General features: G+C 37.5%; 1 protein-coding gene across 6 annotated transcripts in view; it reads right to left on the reverse strand.

The window, feature by feature from the left end:
- tia1 (TIA1 cytotoxic granule-associated RNA binding protein) overlaps nt 1-15,563 on the reverse strand; it is a 44,644-nt gene that overhangs the window by 18,452 nt on the left and 10,629 nt on the right. For 5 of the 6 annotated variants that reach the window (XM_069917606.1, XM_069917607.1, XM_069917610.1 and 2 more), the window contains 5 exons: nt 12,970-13,024; nt 10,955-11,042; nt 2,753-2,828; nt 1,784-1,892; nt 849-944 (listed from right to left, as the gene is read on the reverse strand). In XM_069917606.1, the coding sequence (XP_069773707.1) occupies nt 849-944; nt 1,784-1,892; nt 2,753-2,828; nt 10,955-11,042; nt 12,970-13,024 (424 nt within the window). The remainder of the gene's footprint in view (nt 1-848; nt 945-1,783; nt 1,893-2,752; nt 2,829-10,954; nt 11,043-12,969; nt 13,025-15,563) is intronic. The other variant, XM_069917609.1, reaches the window with a different exon arrangement.

Consider the following 15,563-nt stretch of genomic DNA (forward strand, 5'->3'; position numbering starts at 1 on the left):
GTGCACGTCAGTGGGACTAGGCCCTGTTTCTGTGCTGTTATGTTCTATGGTTCTATGTAATGTACCTCCATCTATCAGTGATAACTCATGCCTCATAGTTTCCTCCATGTAGATTCAGGACAGCCTCAGAATCAGCTCCCTCACTCTCCATCTTAATGAAGAATTCTTATGCTTTCTCCTCTGCCACAGGACCCCAAATAGACTGTTTATTAATCCTTTCACATCATGCAACGTCCACTTTAGGAATGCCCCACATTCTAATTGATTTCTCAATATATTAATCTGAACAGTCAACCCAAATGCACACAGGAAATTCCTCCTCTTCATAACAAGTCAACTTAAGTCAGCATAATTAGAATTATACTCACATTGCACAAATCTCTAACTTCCTGGCTAGTGCAATCTCAACTTTTTCACTATTGATAGGGGATCTACCATCAACTCCCACTAAGTTTCTGCCCCTTGCAGTTCCTTAGCTCCACCAAAATGCATTCCTTATCAGTATTCTGAGCCAATATTCTTTCTCATAACCGTATCAATTCCTTCTTTTCCTGAGAACTCTTCTATCTCCGTTCCTTTTTTTCTGAATATCAAGTTCCCATGTATATACATTTCCCATTTATTGTTGCCCTACAACATATCCCAGTAATCTCAACGATTTCATATCCATTTATACAGTATATAATCAATGTGCAGTTATTTCATGTACCTTACTTTGACAACTTCACACATTGAGACAGTGCCTTCAGGCTCAGCCCTTTGTCGTATGGCCCTGCTTGCCTCTCTTCCCACTGTCCTTTACCCTTGCCTTATAGATTCCTGATTTTTTTTTTCTATCCTTTTATTACCTGTAAGTCCAACGGCTATGCCACCACAATAAACAGTGCAGTTACTGGGACTGGACTGATTGACAACTTCTTCATAGGAGAGCTGTTTGGTATTTGCTGTAGTAGGGAAAATCGCAAGTTAAAAGAAAAGTAATAATCATCGCTACCTGCATTCTTAAAACTTTTCTTTACTATTCACAAAATAAGCTTTCAATCCACCAAAAGATCTGTGTACACCAATAATTTTGCTGAATATTGGTTCTGTTTGTAATATTTATAAAAGGAGACACTGGGGAGAGATTAGAGGGGAGACTGGCATATGATTAAGGGTTTAAAAGTTCTCTATACAAGAATAGATATGTTAGAGCAGCCACTCTCAATGGGGTCTCTACGACATTTAACTTCAGCACATTTAACTGAAAATCTTGTTTTCTTTTCACATCACATAATATAAATGTTGATTATGTGGTAGGTAAGCAAGAAGTAAAACAAAACAAAACTTGAGCTTCACATGGAAGGATGGAAGGGGACCTATAAACTTTGAGCAGAGACCTAAGGGTGGCCCATTGCTAAAAAAAAAGGTTGAGAATGGCTGGCTTACACTATTGAAACATCACCTTTTTGTTAAACCAACTGCAACTGTGAATATTTCTTTCTTTGCCTGTCTCATGGCATATTATGGTAATTTATACTATTGTTATTGGTGTCTCTTTTGTATCTGTGTGGTTGCAGCAAGATAACATTTTAGTCCTTCTGTATATTGTACTTGTATGACAATAGCCTCTCATACCCATATTCCTCAGCCTTCAAGAAAAATACCAACCGAGGAAAGTTGCTCATCAGTACAGTTGTACTATTTAATGTTGACAAAAATGTTTCATTACAAAGCATATATTTGGATTTTTTTAAAAACATATGGAACACTGCATCTCCAATATGCTATTGGCTGCACTTACGTTCCGATGTACTCTTTGGTGCAGGCGGCTTGCGGGTTGCCCAATTTGTTCGGATCTGCCTTCCTCCAAGCCACTGCCCACCCATCTGTTGAATGGCATTCTCAGCATCCTGACAGGAAAATAAAATGGAACAATAACTGGATGAAATGACCAACATTTTTATAAAACAGTGACAAGTTTTCATTAATAGATACCAGCCAATACATCCAGTAAATCTGACAGGGGACTGTCACTCCTTAGACTGTGCAGTGATGCTCAGCCAAAAGAGGCACAGTTAGCTAATACAGGTCTCTTCCAACTTAATAGCATTAGTCCTTTCCACTTTTGGGAAAAGTATTCTTTTAATACTTTGGATACACAATTAGCAAACATTGGAAGGGAGATCATGAAAGTTGAGGGACTGTTAAGAGGGTGAAAACAGCAAAAAGGTTCGGTAGAACCAGCGTTGTCTGAAAATATTGAATGTCCTGCTACAGGAACCCAAACATGCAAAAATATATTAATAAATGCATAACTAGACAGGGGTAAATACCAACAGTCATGAGGATCTGCAATGTGGCAATCATAGTTTATCTGGCCTTTGCCATGGTTCTTATGAATTCTTCTGCACCATTCAGACAGATATATAGATCTGTTATTTTCTTCCATAAATAGTCTTAAAATTTGTAAAAAGCTGACAAATTAACCATTTTCATAAATTTAAATTCAGACGTACAGCGCAATAATGGGCCCTTCCGGCCTACACGCCCCTGCCCTCCAAATACACCAAATGACCTACAACCCCCATACATTTTTGAAGAGTGGGAGGACATCAGAACACCCGAGGAAATGCACAGACACAGGGAAAACGTACAAACTCCTTACAGATAGCACCAAATTCGAACCCAGGTCGCTGGTGCATGAATAGCACTGCACTAACCACGTCGCCATTAAAGTACAGAATATTACCGAATATGAAGGTTCTCTTACCCACTTGTTATAGAAGGACACAAAACCATAACCTTTGGATTTTCCAGTTGCCAAATCTTTGACCACTCTAGCATCACTGAAAATATAAATAAATAAGACATCATGAATAAATAAATTCCCTGCTGGAATAACTTTACTGTAGAGAATAAAAGACAGGAACCACACACACACACAATGCTTATTGTCAAGACATCACATCTCACCTTCGAAAAAGGGACCACTTAATGCAAGAGCGCCATACAAGAGCTACAAAGCACCTTTCTTCCTCTCCACTATAAAATGTACATCTTCAACTGCTAGTTTACTATATTTTGATCTGCTAATCAGTTATAATAGCATTGTTAACTTTAAAGTGGTAAACATGCAAACTGTGGCTGAGCTGGCTAATGTACTTACAGAAGTTTATTTTTGTTTTTAAAAACTACTCAATAGTTTGTAAGTTCATTCAATTAAAAAAAAAGTTAAAATGTCTGCAAGGCATGGTCAAAGCAGCTATTCCCAGTTGTATAAATCACCAGACCAAATCAAAAAGGAAAAAAAAACATTTTAGATTGCAAAATTAATTGAATGGCTTTCCTTAACCATGCACAATACATTGTACTTGTTGCCAACAAGTTTTCTACCTATTCTTAAAAATACAGTATATGAAATAGAAAAAAAACTAGAAAAATAAAAAATAGGAATTAAAAGGCATACATCGCCTGTTAACAATTCTTTTAGTTTCTCGGTAGGGTGAATTCGTTACCCCCTTTTTGGCTGTGGGCAGCTGTAAATTTTGAGAAATTGAGATTTTCAGAAACGGTTGCAATATTCAGAGAAAACTAATAAGACACTGTACTTCCAAAAGTGTTAACAGAACTACTCAGACTAGCATAAATATATGAAAAGTGCATTATATAAAGACAGGATCAGATCACTAAAGAATTGATCATGAACTACTTTAAGCAAACTTGAAAAAAAAAACAAAGTCAATTATCTGTTTACAAAGACAAAAGGAAATAAGAAAACTACAACTGAGTGAACGATTATCCATTGTGACAGTCCCTTGCTGTTAGCCATGGAAATCCTGTCCATTCTTCAGAGACATTCTGTAAAATAACCAGAGCCCTATTATTTGAAATTGATTCAGAACTCATCTATGGCGTATCTTTCTTTTCCCCAATTATTGGTAATTATGTGGACATCCAGATAAAATGTTTCTCAGGCAATTTGTTAATTCAAGAATAATTTTGTAAATATGCTTTTTTTTTTAAAGAAAAAATCTATTGCTAGTATGAATAAATTGCTTTTTTTTTACCTTCAGATGTGAATACTTTGATAACATCTATGACATGCACTGTACAAAATGCATTTGCAGTCTGTGTTTAATGTAACATTACCACGCAACCGCACGTGAAAATACCAATTCTGTGTGGATCAAGAGTAGAAAACACAAACTATGAGGATGTGTTGTTTAATCTTGTAAGAGTATTTTGTCTCACTGCTCCATCACTTTAAACCTAATTACCGCTTGCTTTTGTTGGCCCACATAGACTGGATTTTATCCTACTTTAAAAAAAACCCCACAGTAGTATCATCACCACCTACCTATTACTTAAGGAAAAGGAAGTCATTAGGTAATATCCAAGTTGCATCAAATGTAATTAAGAAAATAACAAAGAATTGCATAATTTGAAATCAATTCTCAGGTTTCATTTCAAATGCCATACGTGCCAAAGAGACGCCCATTTGGTTGACTCCCAGGTCTGCAGCAGCACTCATCCCCTATCACAAATGGCATTTGGTAGCGACGCAGGGAGATTTCCATTTGAATCAGGATACTCCTCATTTTTGCTTGAAATCCATCGACCTTCTTGCTAAGTTTAGAAACTTACCATTTTGTTGGTTATTTATGGCATAGAACCCACATATTAATCTATGTGGGGTGCCAAATGCACCCCTGTACCCTCAAGACTAATTTGAAATAGTTACCAAAAATACCCAAAGTTCTGAGATGGCTTCACAATCAATCACTTCACACCATACCAGTTTTATTTGGTAGTTATTAGTAACAAGGAAGCTTAAATTTTTGTCAACTAAGTAACTTGCTTGGTAGCATTCATGTATCAGAATCAAAAACTAATGCTAAAACTAACCAACAGCAACTTTGCCAACATATTTTATTACTGTAAGCCTTCTCTTGGCTGCTGCTGGAACACATCCATGAGGGCCAACAAATATTTACATCTTCTCAAGCTCAAGTGGATGAATGTTTAACATGATAAAAAGCAAAGTGAAGCCAAGACTGTAATGCTGCTCTAGATGTTAATATAGTATTAAAAAGAATCAATAACCTGTACCTTCTACATGGAACAGACGGGCAGCATTCTGCAAACACACTGAAGTGAAGGACAACGGGAGGAATGCATTAAAATTCCTAGAGCCCTTTGAGTACTGGAAGGTTATTTCAACCACCAAATTACACACCCTTTGCGAGAACACCTTCAAAACATTCAATACAAACATATATAGATTACTTTTTCATTTCAATGCAGAAGTGCTTCTGCAGTCTTCCAAAGGAAAGAAGAGTTAGTTTAATATTTGAAGTTAAGGTTACCTTTGTGAGAAAGCTCAAATATTCCCCTCCCCTAACAAATCTGAAAAAAAAAGTCATTTTTTTTACTGCCTTGCACAACATACTCTGCTTCACCACTTCAAATATTATATTGTTCGCATATCTTGAACGTAAAATATTGCAAAGTCTGCAGTGATGTTGGTCTCTGCAATATGCAGGATCAACTGTTCCATGAAGATATCCAAATATCTGGATCATTGTATAATGCCAATGACCCAGTGATTAATCAGAAAGCCTAAACCAAATGACTATATCCTGGTATATGATTTCAATGGCAGCCGAATGGTATCAAAGCGATAAATGCACATCAATGGTTGGATATCAAGTTATTTGAACCCATTAACCCACATAATGGGTGTTTTCTTGTTAAGCTTGAAACTCCTGAATTATGAATTTCCAAAAAGCTCAGAAAAACTCAGCAATTCAAAAAATGTAAATGCTGCATTATCTGTAAATGGAATGAATTTAAACAATAGCCTGGCCATTCTAAAACATGACACTCAGGCTGAAAATTATATTGAAGGTCCTCCGAGAAATTGTTGGCTGTCAAATAAATCACCTAATTCTGCTGCTATCTCTTAAGATCTTATCAACAGCATATACATGTCAAATATCATAATAGGTATCCAAAAAAAGTTGCAAGGAGGGGTTGGAGAATTAATGCAAGGCGGGGCATAAATCCATGCCTAAATCTTTGCACGCGCGCACATAGATCATTTACTGGAGGGGCAATGGGAGCTAGCGATCTACTCTTGGTTGAAGCACAATTCATTGCACGGAAAGAAACGTCTCAAGAATCCCAACCTGTGCTTTTCTCTTGTTTTGAAGATGACCTTGAATACTAGGATGGAATGTTAAACAATCACTCTTGCATCTTATCCTCCCACAGAAAGTGGAAGTTCACTTTTGAACTCATTTGGACCCACATACTCAACCTACCCCATCAACCAGCAAGTCTGTGCTACATTTTAAATCCTTCTCTTTGCATTCTCTGTAAGTAATTTTGTTTGGTTCTGTACAGCAAGTGATGATGGATGTCCTGAGGAGCCTATTCCCTAGTTTGTCATCTCACTGAGTGCCAGTATAGCTGTGAGCAATCAGTGCCTCATCACGTCTGATGCTTTTGATTTGGTAGGGTTTGTCTGCAAATGTGACAAGCAGGAGAGATGTGCCTATGTGTTCCTGTGCATGCAAGTCTGTGTGCATGTGCAAGGGAACGACAAGCCAGGGATCTACAGGCCAGTAAGCCTTATATCAGTGGAGCAAAAGTTATTGGAAGGAATTCTAACAGACAGCAACACCATTTTCCAACATCTGCAGTCTTTCTTGCTTGCCTCCATTCTGACAAACAGGATTCATTTCAATTTGGCAAAGCATGGACTAATACAGATAATCACCATGCGGGAAATTGTCTCTCACAAGTTTGACAGAGTTATTGAAGAGCAGACCATGAGGTGGCCAGCTCACCTTGGATCCCATGTGTTCAATCCTCATGATAAAAGAAGGGCAGTATATGTTGTCTCTAGTGATTTTTTTAAGCAAGTCCTTTGACAAACATGGTAGGTTGGTCTGGAAGGTGAAAACATATGGGATCCAAGGTTAGCTGGCCAATTGGATATAAAAATGGTTTGATGGTAGGATAGAGGAAGAGGGATGTTTTCATTCTTGGAGTCCAATAAGCAGTGGTTTGCTCCCCCCCCCCAGCTGTATATCGATGATGGAGATGAGAATATGGTATGATTAGTTAAGTTTGTAGGTGATTCAAAAATTGGTGGTGTAATTGGACAATAAAGATAGCTGTCTAAGGTTATATTAGGATTCAGATTGACTAAGAAAGTGGAAGATAGAATTTAACTCAGACAAGAAACGTGATGTATTTGGAGAAGAAAACATCAGGCATGTTTGCCATCATCAGCCGAAGCTGTAACTACAATAGTCGAGATATCACATTACAATTATAAAAACATTAGTTAGGCTACACTTGGAGTATTGTGTTCAGTTCTGGTCTCCACACCATAGGAAGAATGTGATTAAGCAAGAGAGGGTGTAGAAAAGATTCACAAGTAGGTTGCCATGATTGGAGGGCTTGAGTTATAAAAAGAATTGGATAGGCTTGGTCTGTTTACCCTGGAGAAATGGAGGCTGGAATGGGCAAAGAGATGGTGGAGGTAGGAGAGTAACAACATTTAAGAGGTGTTTTGACAGGTAATTGAATGTACAGGGCACAGAAGGATATGGAATTATAGCTGGTAAGTGGGATGAGTATAGATGGGCCTGATGTTTGGCTATAGATTTGATGGCTGGAGGGCTGTACAATTCTATGACATACCCCACATCAGCTGACCCCATTATTTTACAAATACCAACTGAAGTCTCAGCTATAAACATTTCTGCCTGTGGTTTCTATACTACATTTACACAACAGGTTTCAGAGGAGTAATGATGCAAATATTGCCAAATTTTACTCCCATCATGACTGAAACTTCTATCAAGTGGCATTAGACTAAAAATCTCATTGTACAAAGATGGAAAACAGCAGCTACTTTAGCAAAGCCTTTGCTATTTCAATTATGCTACCTCAAAGATTACAGTAGTTCTCATTGCAAAAAGCTAGATCAATGTATTTTCAGAGCTAAACTGTTAATTCATAAAAACCCATAAAGCAATTGAAACTGATATAGGGCTTCAGTATTTCTCGAAGAAAGTGATATTCTGGGCTGTCACAAGCTGTTACCAATGCAGTGAAATAGCTTAAGAAACAGAAATTGAGCTCAGATGCAATTTCGAGTATAAATGGATATTAACTATTTTGACTTACCTGAACAGTAAACTTGAAAACAAAAGGCTTAGAAGAATACAGCAAAGTAAAAGATAGAATTACACTAAACAAGAAAAATGTTACTTGAAGGGAATCAAACAGAGCCAACCCGTAAAAGAATTTAACATCAACGTTTCTGTTCAAAACTTAAGATTATCCATGCAAACAAAATATTCTGCAGTAAGTGGTGTTTCCCTGAAATAACACTGTCTTTTTTATGGCACAGAGTTTTCTTAAACCAATGTGCATTTCAAATTGATTTCTTTAAGATCAGAGCATAAGAAAGCTTTAATTTATGAAAAAAAACAACCAAATTATTATGCTGCACATGGTTCCCAGCAGCAACCCAAGATTTTGAAAAATACCCACATATTTAAAAAAAAGTCTATTTTCAATGTAAAACTTAGTTATAATTTAAGCAACCTTGATTGGTCATCGGTCAACAGAAAACACATTCAAAAGGAGACTGCATTATGATTGTTAAAAAGAAATGAATTTTTCAAAATTCCAAGATGTTCCAAAACATTTTATAGCCAATCAAATACTTATTGATGTTTACTGTAATGTAAGCAAACACAAGCCAATTTGCTTAGTGTTGCACGAAACAGCACAGAAATAAATGACCAAATCATCTATTTTAGTGATGTTGTTTCAAGGAAACCGAGAATCTTCATTCCTTTAAAAAGCCATGAGATCTTTTCTAACCTCCTGAAAGGATAGGCAACTGATCTTAATGATGGTTAAAGAGTTGTGTTAAATAGATCAGAACACATCTCTATTTAAAATGTGATTGATAATACTGTACTGTAAGTTTCCCAGAGTCAATTTATAATGCAAATTCAGGCACTGGGAACTACATCAACCCAGGATTCAAACACAGATCTTGGATTTTCAGTTTAACATTCCAAAATATTCTAACAAACTAACTAGCAAGTACTTTCACATATAGAATGTTAAGATTTTGTCAAGAAGTAAATCCACGTACCAGAAGTCCTGGCCATTTGGTTATTTTAACATAACCAAATGTCCGACTTTGAACCAAGTCATGTGGTGACAGTGTAAAATCCAGTGTATTGCATTGACTGCCAAATTCCAAAGTTATGTACAGTACGCACTGATCAAATCTAAAAGCACAGAAATGTTTTAATTTTTAGGTGATAAAAATAATCCAAAGTTGAATTTTCCCTTTTGTACTGAAATAGACAAAATATTACAAATGTTACAGTTCAAGAGAAAATGGCCTTCAAAATTAAATGCTCCCCACTCCATTGTCTTGCAGTAAACATTGTGATCTTTCAAACCCTCTGCTTTCCTTGTGGGCAAAAGTAACCCAATAAAACAGCTGCCATTTGTTTCTTCCAAGTGTTTCACTTGTTACCTGAATGACTCTGCATGCTTCTGTAATTAAAAAACTTGCCCACAACCACTTTTCTCTTGAAGAACAGAATCACTTACTGCCAAAATCAACAACTCTTCACAGGGTATAGGTGTGCCACTTCCTAGTGGCCCTCGTCTTCTCAATTTATTAGAAATATATACTACTGAAATTTTATTAACTAACGTAATTTTCCAATAAAAAGGAAAATTAAATCCAAAAAAAAGAAACTCATTACTCCAGATGTGAGAATATTTAAGAAATTTAACTTAAAAATAATTAAGCTACTATCAAACACATGACCATCAACACAATACTCTTCACAAAACATCAAATATAAAAATGTTAAACCTATCTGCATGTTAAATTAACACCATGATAAGATTTTCAAAGGTTTAAAGTTACTAGTGTTTATTTTGGCACAAACTATGTTACCCATATTAAGCAATGAACAGCTGGTAATACAGGAATGAAAGAGTAATAATTTTATCCACTGTTCCTTCCAGTGGGGCATCCTGATTGACTTCATTTATCTAAAAGACACATGACACAAGCCAGTCTGGATTGTCTGAATTTTTAGAATAAATACTGCCAAAGTGAATTTTACAAACCAATCCATGAACTAAAAATGAGAAAAAAATTATTCAGAATGCACCTGAACAGCAAAAGAATTACAGAAAATTATTTACTGAACTATTTAAAATATGATCACCTCCCTCAAAAGGTGGCAAAAGGATGCAATTTCCTTGTTAACGTCTAACAGAAAATATAGTTGCAGTTGAAAGTGGATACTTAAAATTCTACATTAATTCAAAACGGCCTGATGATAGTCTAATCCATATACACAAAGATTTTCACATCTGCAGTTCTGTTCATGAAAAATAGCAGGTAAACAAGTTAAAAGAAAGGGATAGTGTTGCTTTGTACAATCTTATAAAAGCTCAGTCACAGCTTTAAGCTTTTAAAAATAATTTTAACTTCAGAATAGCTTATCAATTTAATTTGTACATAATTATTTTTGAAACAGAACACATAAATGTTTTCTTTTTAAACATATAAATCAACCTTGTGGACAAAAGTACCAGATTTCACTACCGAATTAAGCACATTGAAAATGTGGTTATGAAAGTAATGCAAAGTTTTTCCTGATGCTGTTCAAAAGGACGTTCAAGAGAACATTTTCTTGATTAATCACTTTTTAAAAAATTTTAAACTCATCAATCCACCAGAAACAATCACATCTAGGTAAGCTTTAAAAGGCCCCTGGGTAGTATTGTAGAGATACCAATGTAATATAACCCACAGAAAAAAAGAAGTACACAGAATTAATGCCCTGAATGTGTGTCAGTTGTTTAAAGCCAAACACTATAAAAATTCAAACCAAAATGTCCTTACGATATTCTTCCAAATGGTGCAAAAGCTGCTTTTATATCTTCTGTGGTAATTTCTGGACTCAAGTCGCCAACAAATACATGGAAATGATCTGTTGAGTGGATGAGAGTTTATTTTCAATTTAGGTCATTAAAAAAAAGGGTGACTATCCGACAAATCTAGAAGTATTTAAACAGTTAGAACAGACAAAAGTGTATTAACATAGGCTATTTGCTTTGCAAAGATTTCAAAACTCCTTACGTACTGAAAATTTTAACAGCTATGCATTTTCCTAATCGTTGATAGTATCAGCAGAATGCAATTCCTTCATTTTACCAAACTTTGCATGTTCAAAGGAAAAGTTGAAAATTAATATTCTTGCATCAGTTGTTTGACACTAGTCCCAAAGGAGCAGTTGTCGTTATCTGAAAGCAAGAAGCATCTTGTGAATGTTAAGAGTGCTGTTGAACACAATTATTATAACAATAGTAGGTGGTTTATGTTTGACTATTACTTTGTGGACTATTAACGATCCACAAAGATGCTTTTCAAAAATGTGATTTCCTCCAAGCTTGAGTAATACAGGATGCCTTGTGCTGTTATCCACAAATTCAAAAAGAATATGCAATAGAATGTGGCCTAAAATTATTGATCTTAAAATTAAAAACGGATCTTAAGAATATTTCCCGTCACTTTGGCTCTAAAATTTGATTTATGTGCTTCTTTGATAGATTAGGCAATGGAGTAAAATTGTCCAGATCATAACATGTAACATCAAGGAAAAAAAAATCAAATCCATTTCAGATTTTTGTGTTAAATGTAAAAAAAACATGAAGCATCATGGGGAAAATATACAAGAGTAAATGTTGGATGTTTAATTTTAAAACCACAAAACTAACTAGGGTAATGTGGTTAGCACAATACTGCTACAGTGCAGTTCGAAACCGGCGCTGTATGCGTGACTTTCCTGTAGGACAATTGGGTGGCTCGCTCGAGGGCCAAAAGGGCCTGATACTGTGCTGCATGCCTAAATTTTAAGATTACTAACCATGCAGTCCAAAACAATCCAATACTTACTACCATTAATACATACAAACTGTTAGGTCTGCTTTGTTCATGAATGAGTGAGACAAACACCAGGCTGAGTCGAAATCAGGGTTCTTTGTTCTTTATTACCGGATTGTAACACTTGCGACTAACCATGTTAGTCGGAGAATGCATTCTGCCGTTATCAGCAAAATGGTGATTTTTTATACCCTTGGATATGTGCTTAGAACATCATCATATCATTACTTGTCCAATGACTAAAACTGTTGCTATCCTTTCCCTGCTAGCTTCCTGCCTCTCAATCCATCAATGTCTCTCTTATCTTGTAAGTACAAGGATGCATTCACATCTTGTTACAGCCCTGCACATTCCCATCTCATGATGTTTTACCTAACAGGAGTACAAGGACACCTCCCCTTCTTGTTACAGCCCTGTACAGGGTAACTCCTTACACATTCCCATCTCATGATGTTTTACCTTACAAAACATAGGAACATAGGAAGTAGGAGCATCCTACCCGAACCCTAACCCTAATTGAATTTATAACCATTTAATATCAATTACATTTTCTGCTTTCAATGATCATAACCCTGGCATTTTAATTTCCTGGTTCCTAAACAATGTGAACTGTTTAAACCTGATGCAAAGGCTGTATTCTTCAATAATTTAATTGAACAGCTGCAAAACTTCTAACACTTTGCAGAATTTTTGCACAGCAACAATTTGAAATGAAGTTTCAGAAATAACTTTGAAAATTTAGACATACAGCATGGTAACAGGCCCTTTCAGCCCATCGAGCCTATGCCACCCATTTAACCCACAATCTCCGGTACGTTTTGAACAATGGGAGGGAACCAGACACCGAGGAAAACCCATGGCAGATACAGGGAGAACATCTAAACTCCTTACAGACAGCATAGGATTCGAACATCATACTAAACCACAAACGATGCAGGCTTAAAAAAAAACAATGACAACAATCCAATACTTACTACTTGTGTCTTTCTTCTGGCTACTTGGAGTTGTTGCCCAGTTCACTTTAACTTCCTGAAAGTTATTGTACAGTGATTAGAAAATAGATTAGTCAGTTTCATTTATAAAGCAAAAATATACCATTAAAATTTGACATTGCACTTCTCGACTCGGCCACTGGGCACTACAGTTGAATATTTATAGAGCGATTAGAATACAGTAAAACCCCTGGCACCTGGAATTCAAGCAACCAGCATCCTCAAGCTAACGGCAAAAAAGGAAAATAAATTTTAAAAATTCAACTAAATAAGAAAAAATAATAAGGTAAAAAATACAGAAGTTTAAAATTGTTAAAGTAAACGTTCTCTGAAACAACACACAAACCTTTGGCAAAGATAGGAGCAAATATTCAGACAGCAGAATGTCTTGGACGTGTTTTGCTAATAGCAGTTGTTTGAATAAAGTTGTGTCAAACAGTAAAGGCATCACCCAGGGGTAAAGGTCATTTGTATACATTTTGATTTGACCATGTAGAAATTACAGCACCTTTTATTCATCGTCTGCTCATTTCTGGGCACCATAATATTTGAGACATAGTAATGGTATGTACAGTACATTAAAGGGTGGCACAGTTAGGGTAGTGGTTAACGCAATGTTGTTACAGTGCCAGCGATTGGGTCCTGGGTTCGAATCCTGCACTGTCTGTAAAGAGTTTGTACGTTCTCCTCAGATCTGTGAGAGTTTCCTCCAGGTGCTCCAGCTTTCTCCCACTGTTCAAAATGTACTGGGGGTTGGAAGTCAATTAGGTGTAATTGGGCAGTACAGGCTCATGGGCCGAAAGGGCCTGTCACTATGCTGTATGTCTAAGTCTATGATATCACCAGGGGCTGAGTATCTTTTGTGGTGATCCTCGGCCAGGCCTCTACAGCAGCCGTCTTCAGCTCCTCCTTGTTTTGAGGGGCTTGTCGCCTTAAGCTTTCTCTTCAGCAAATGGAAAGCATGCTCAATTGGATTTAGTTCGGGTGACTGATTTGGCCATTCAAGAACTTTCCAGTTTTTAGATTTGAAAAACTCCTTTGTTGCTTTAGCAGTATATTTGGCACTATATTGTCTTGCTTCCAAACACCTCAGAATTCTTTTTGCGACTGCATCAGCAGTTACATCATTAATGAAGATAAGCGTGCCAGTTTCTGTGGCAGCCGTACATGCCCAGGCAACAAGACCCCCACCACATTTCACAGAAGAGGAGGTATGCTTTGAATCTTGGGCAGTTTCTTTGCGCCTCCACACTTTGCTCTTGCCATTTCTCTGATACAGGTTAATCTTGGTCTCATCTGTCCACAAGACCTTTGTCCAGAATTCTGCAGGCTCTTTTAAATATTTCTTGGCAAAATGTAATTTGTCCATCTTGTTTCTATGGCTAATTAGTGGTTTGCATCTTACAGTGTAGCCTATTTCTGTTCATTAAGTCTCAGTGGACAGTAGTTATTGCCACATCCACATCTGCCTCTTAAAAGAGCTTTTCTGATCTGCCAAACAGGTATTTGGGGATTTTTCATCATTAGGATGAGAATTCTGTGATTTGCAATGGAGGCCTTCCTTGGCCTACCAGTCCCTTTGCGATTACTGAGCTCACCAGTAAGCTCCTTCTTCTTAATGATATTCCAAACAGTTGATTTTGGTAACCCTAGAGTTTGGGTGATGTCTCTTACTGTGGTGTTCTTCATTTTCAGCCTCTGGTCCTCATGTTGAAAAATGTCCACTACAGGCTCCAAAGGCGAACACAAGCTTAGAAGCAAGCCTAGCTCTCTTATACCTGTACCAATGAAGCAATTAAACATACCTGTGAAGCCAAATGTCCCAAACATTATGGTGTCCTGAAATGTGGGGACTATGTATAGAGCCAGCAGGCTCACAGGAAGTCTGCTCCCAAGGGCAGTTGTGCCACAGCCACAATCATGAATGTCCACATGAACTGGTTGCTGCTGAAGCGGAAGGGGATGGTGTGGGTGCCAAACATTTGTATGGTAGTGCTATTTGCTGCCCACAGTGCCAGGCCTGGTTTGTTGCTCTGGATGTCGTTTTTGGGGGGGGGGAGGGGGAGGACACTTATTTCAGCGCCGTGTCCATGAGGAAGTGTCTTCCTGACAGAGAGTCCCACACATGGAGGAGGCTGTCACACTGGCCAACCTCCATAGACATTGACGTTGTCCATGGCATTTCCCTGAAATGTGCAGGGTGGGCGGCATCGACAGGCCACTGCACCCCATCTTTGATGATGTTAGCAACTCTGTTTGCTATGGGCTTGTTGCTGGCTGTGTGCAGGGCCTAGAAACCGGCTCCACCGAGGCGCCATTTTCTTTCTTCGCTCTTCAGAGCATTTCCTGGGGTCACTGAAGTCCTTGTCAGCAAGCAAGAGTCAGATATCTTCAGACAGCTGCTCCAGGAAAATCTGGTTGAAGACCAGACAAGACCTGTGTCCCCCAATCCATCCATATACAGCACTTGGGTGCAGCGAGAGCCCAAAGGTGTGGGTTAATAGCTCCTTGAGGATTGTATTTGCTTGCTTCGGAGGCTGCCATTGGAAATCAACGACCCTTGCTGCTGTTTCCTA

The sequence above is a fragment of the Narcine bancroftii genome, chromosome 2 (assembly GCF_036971445.1).
Source record: "Narcine bancroftii isolate sNarBan1 chromosome 2, sNarBan1.hap1, whole genome shotgun sequence".
In the NCBI taxonomy this organism is placed as follows: domain Eukaryota; kingdom Metazoa; phylum Chordata; class Chondrichthyes; order Torpediniformes; family Narcinidae; genus Narcine; species Narcine bancroftii.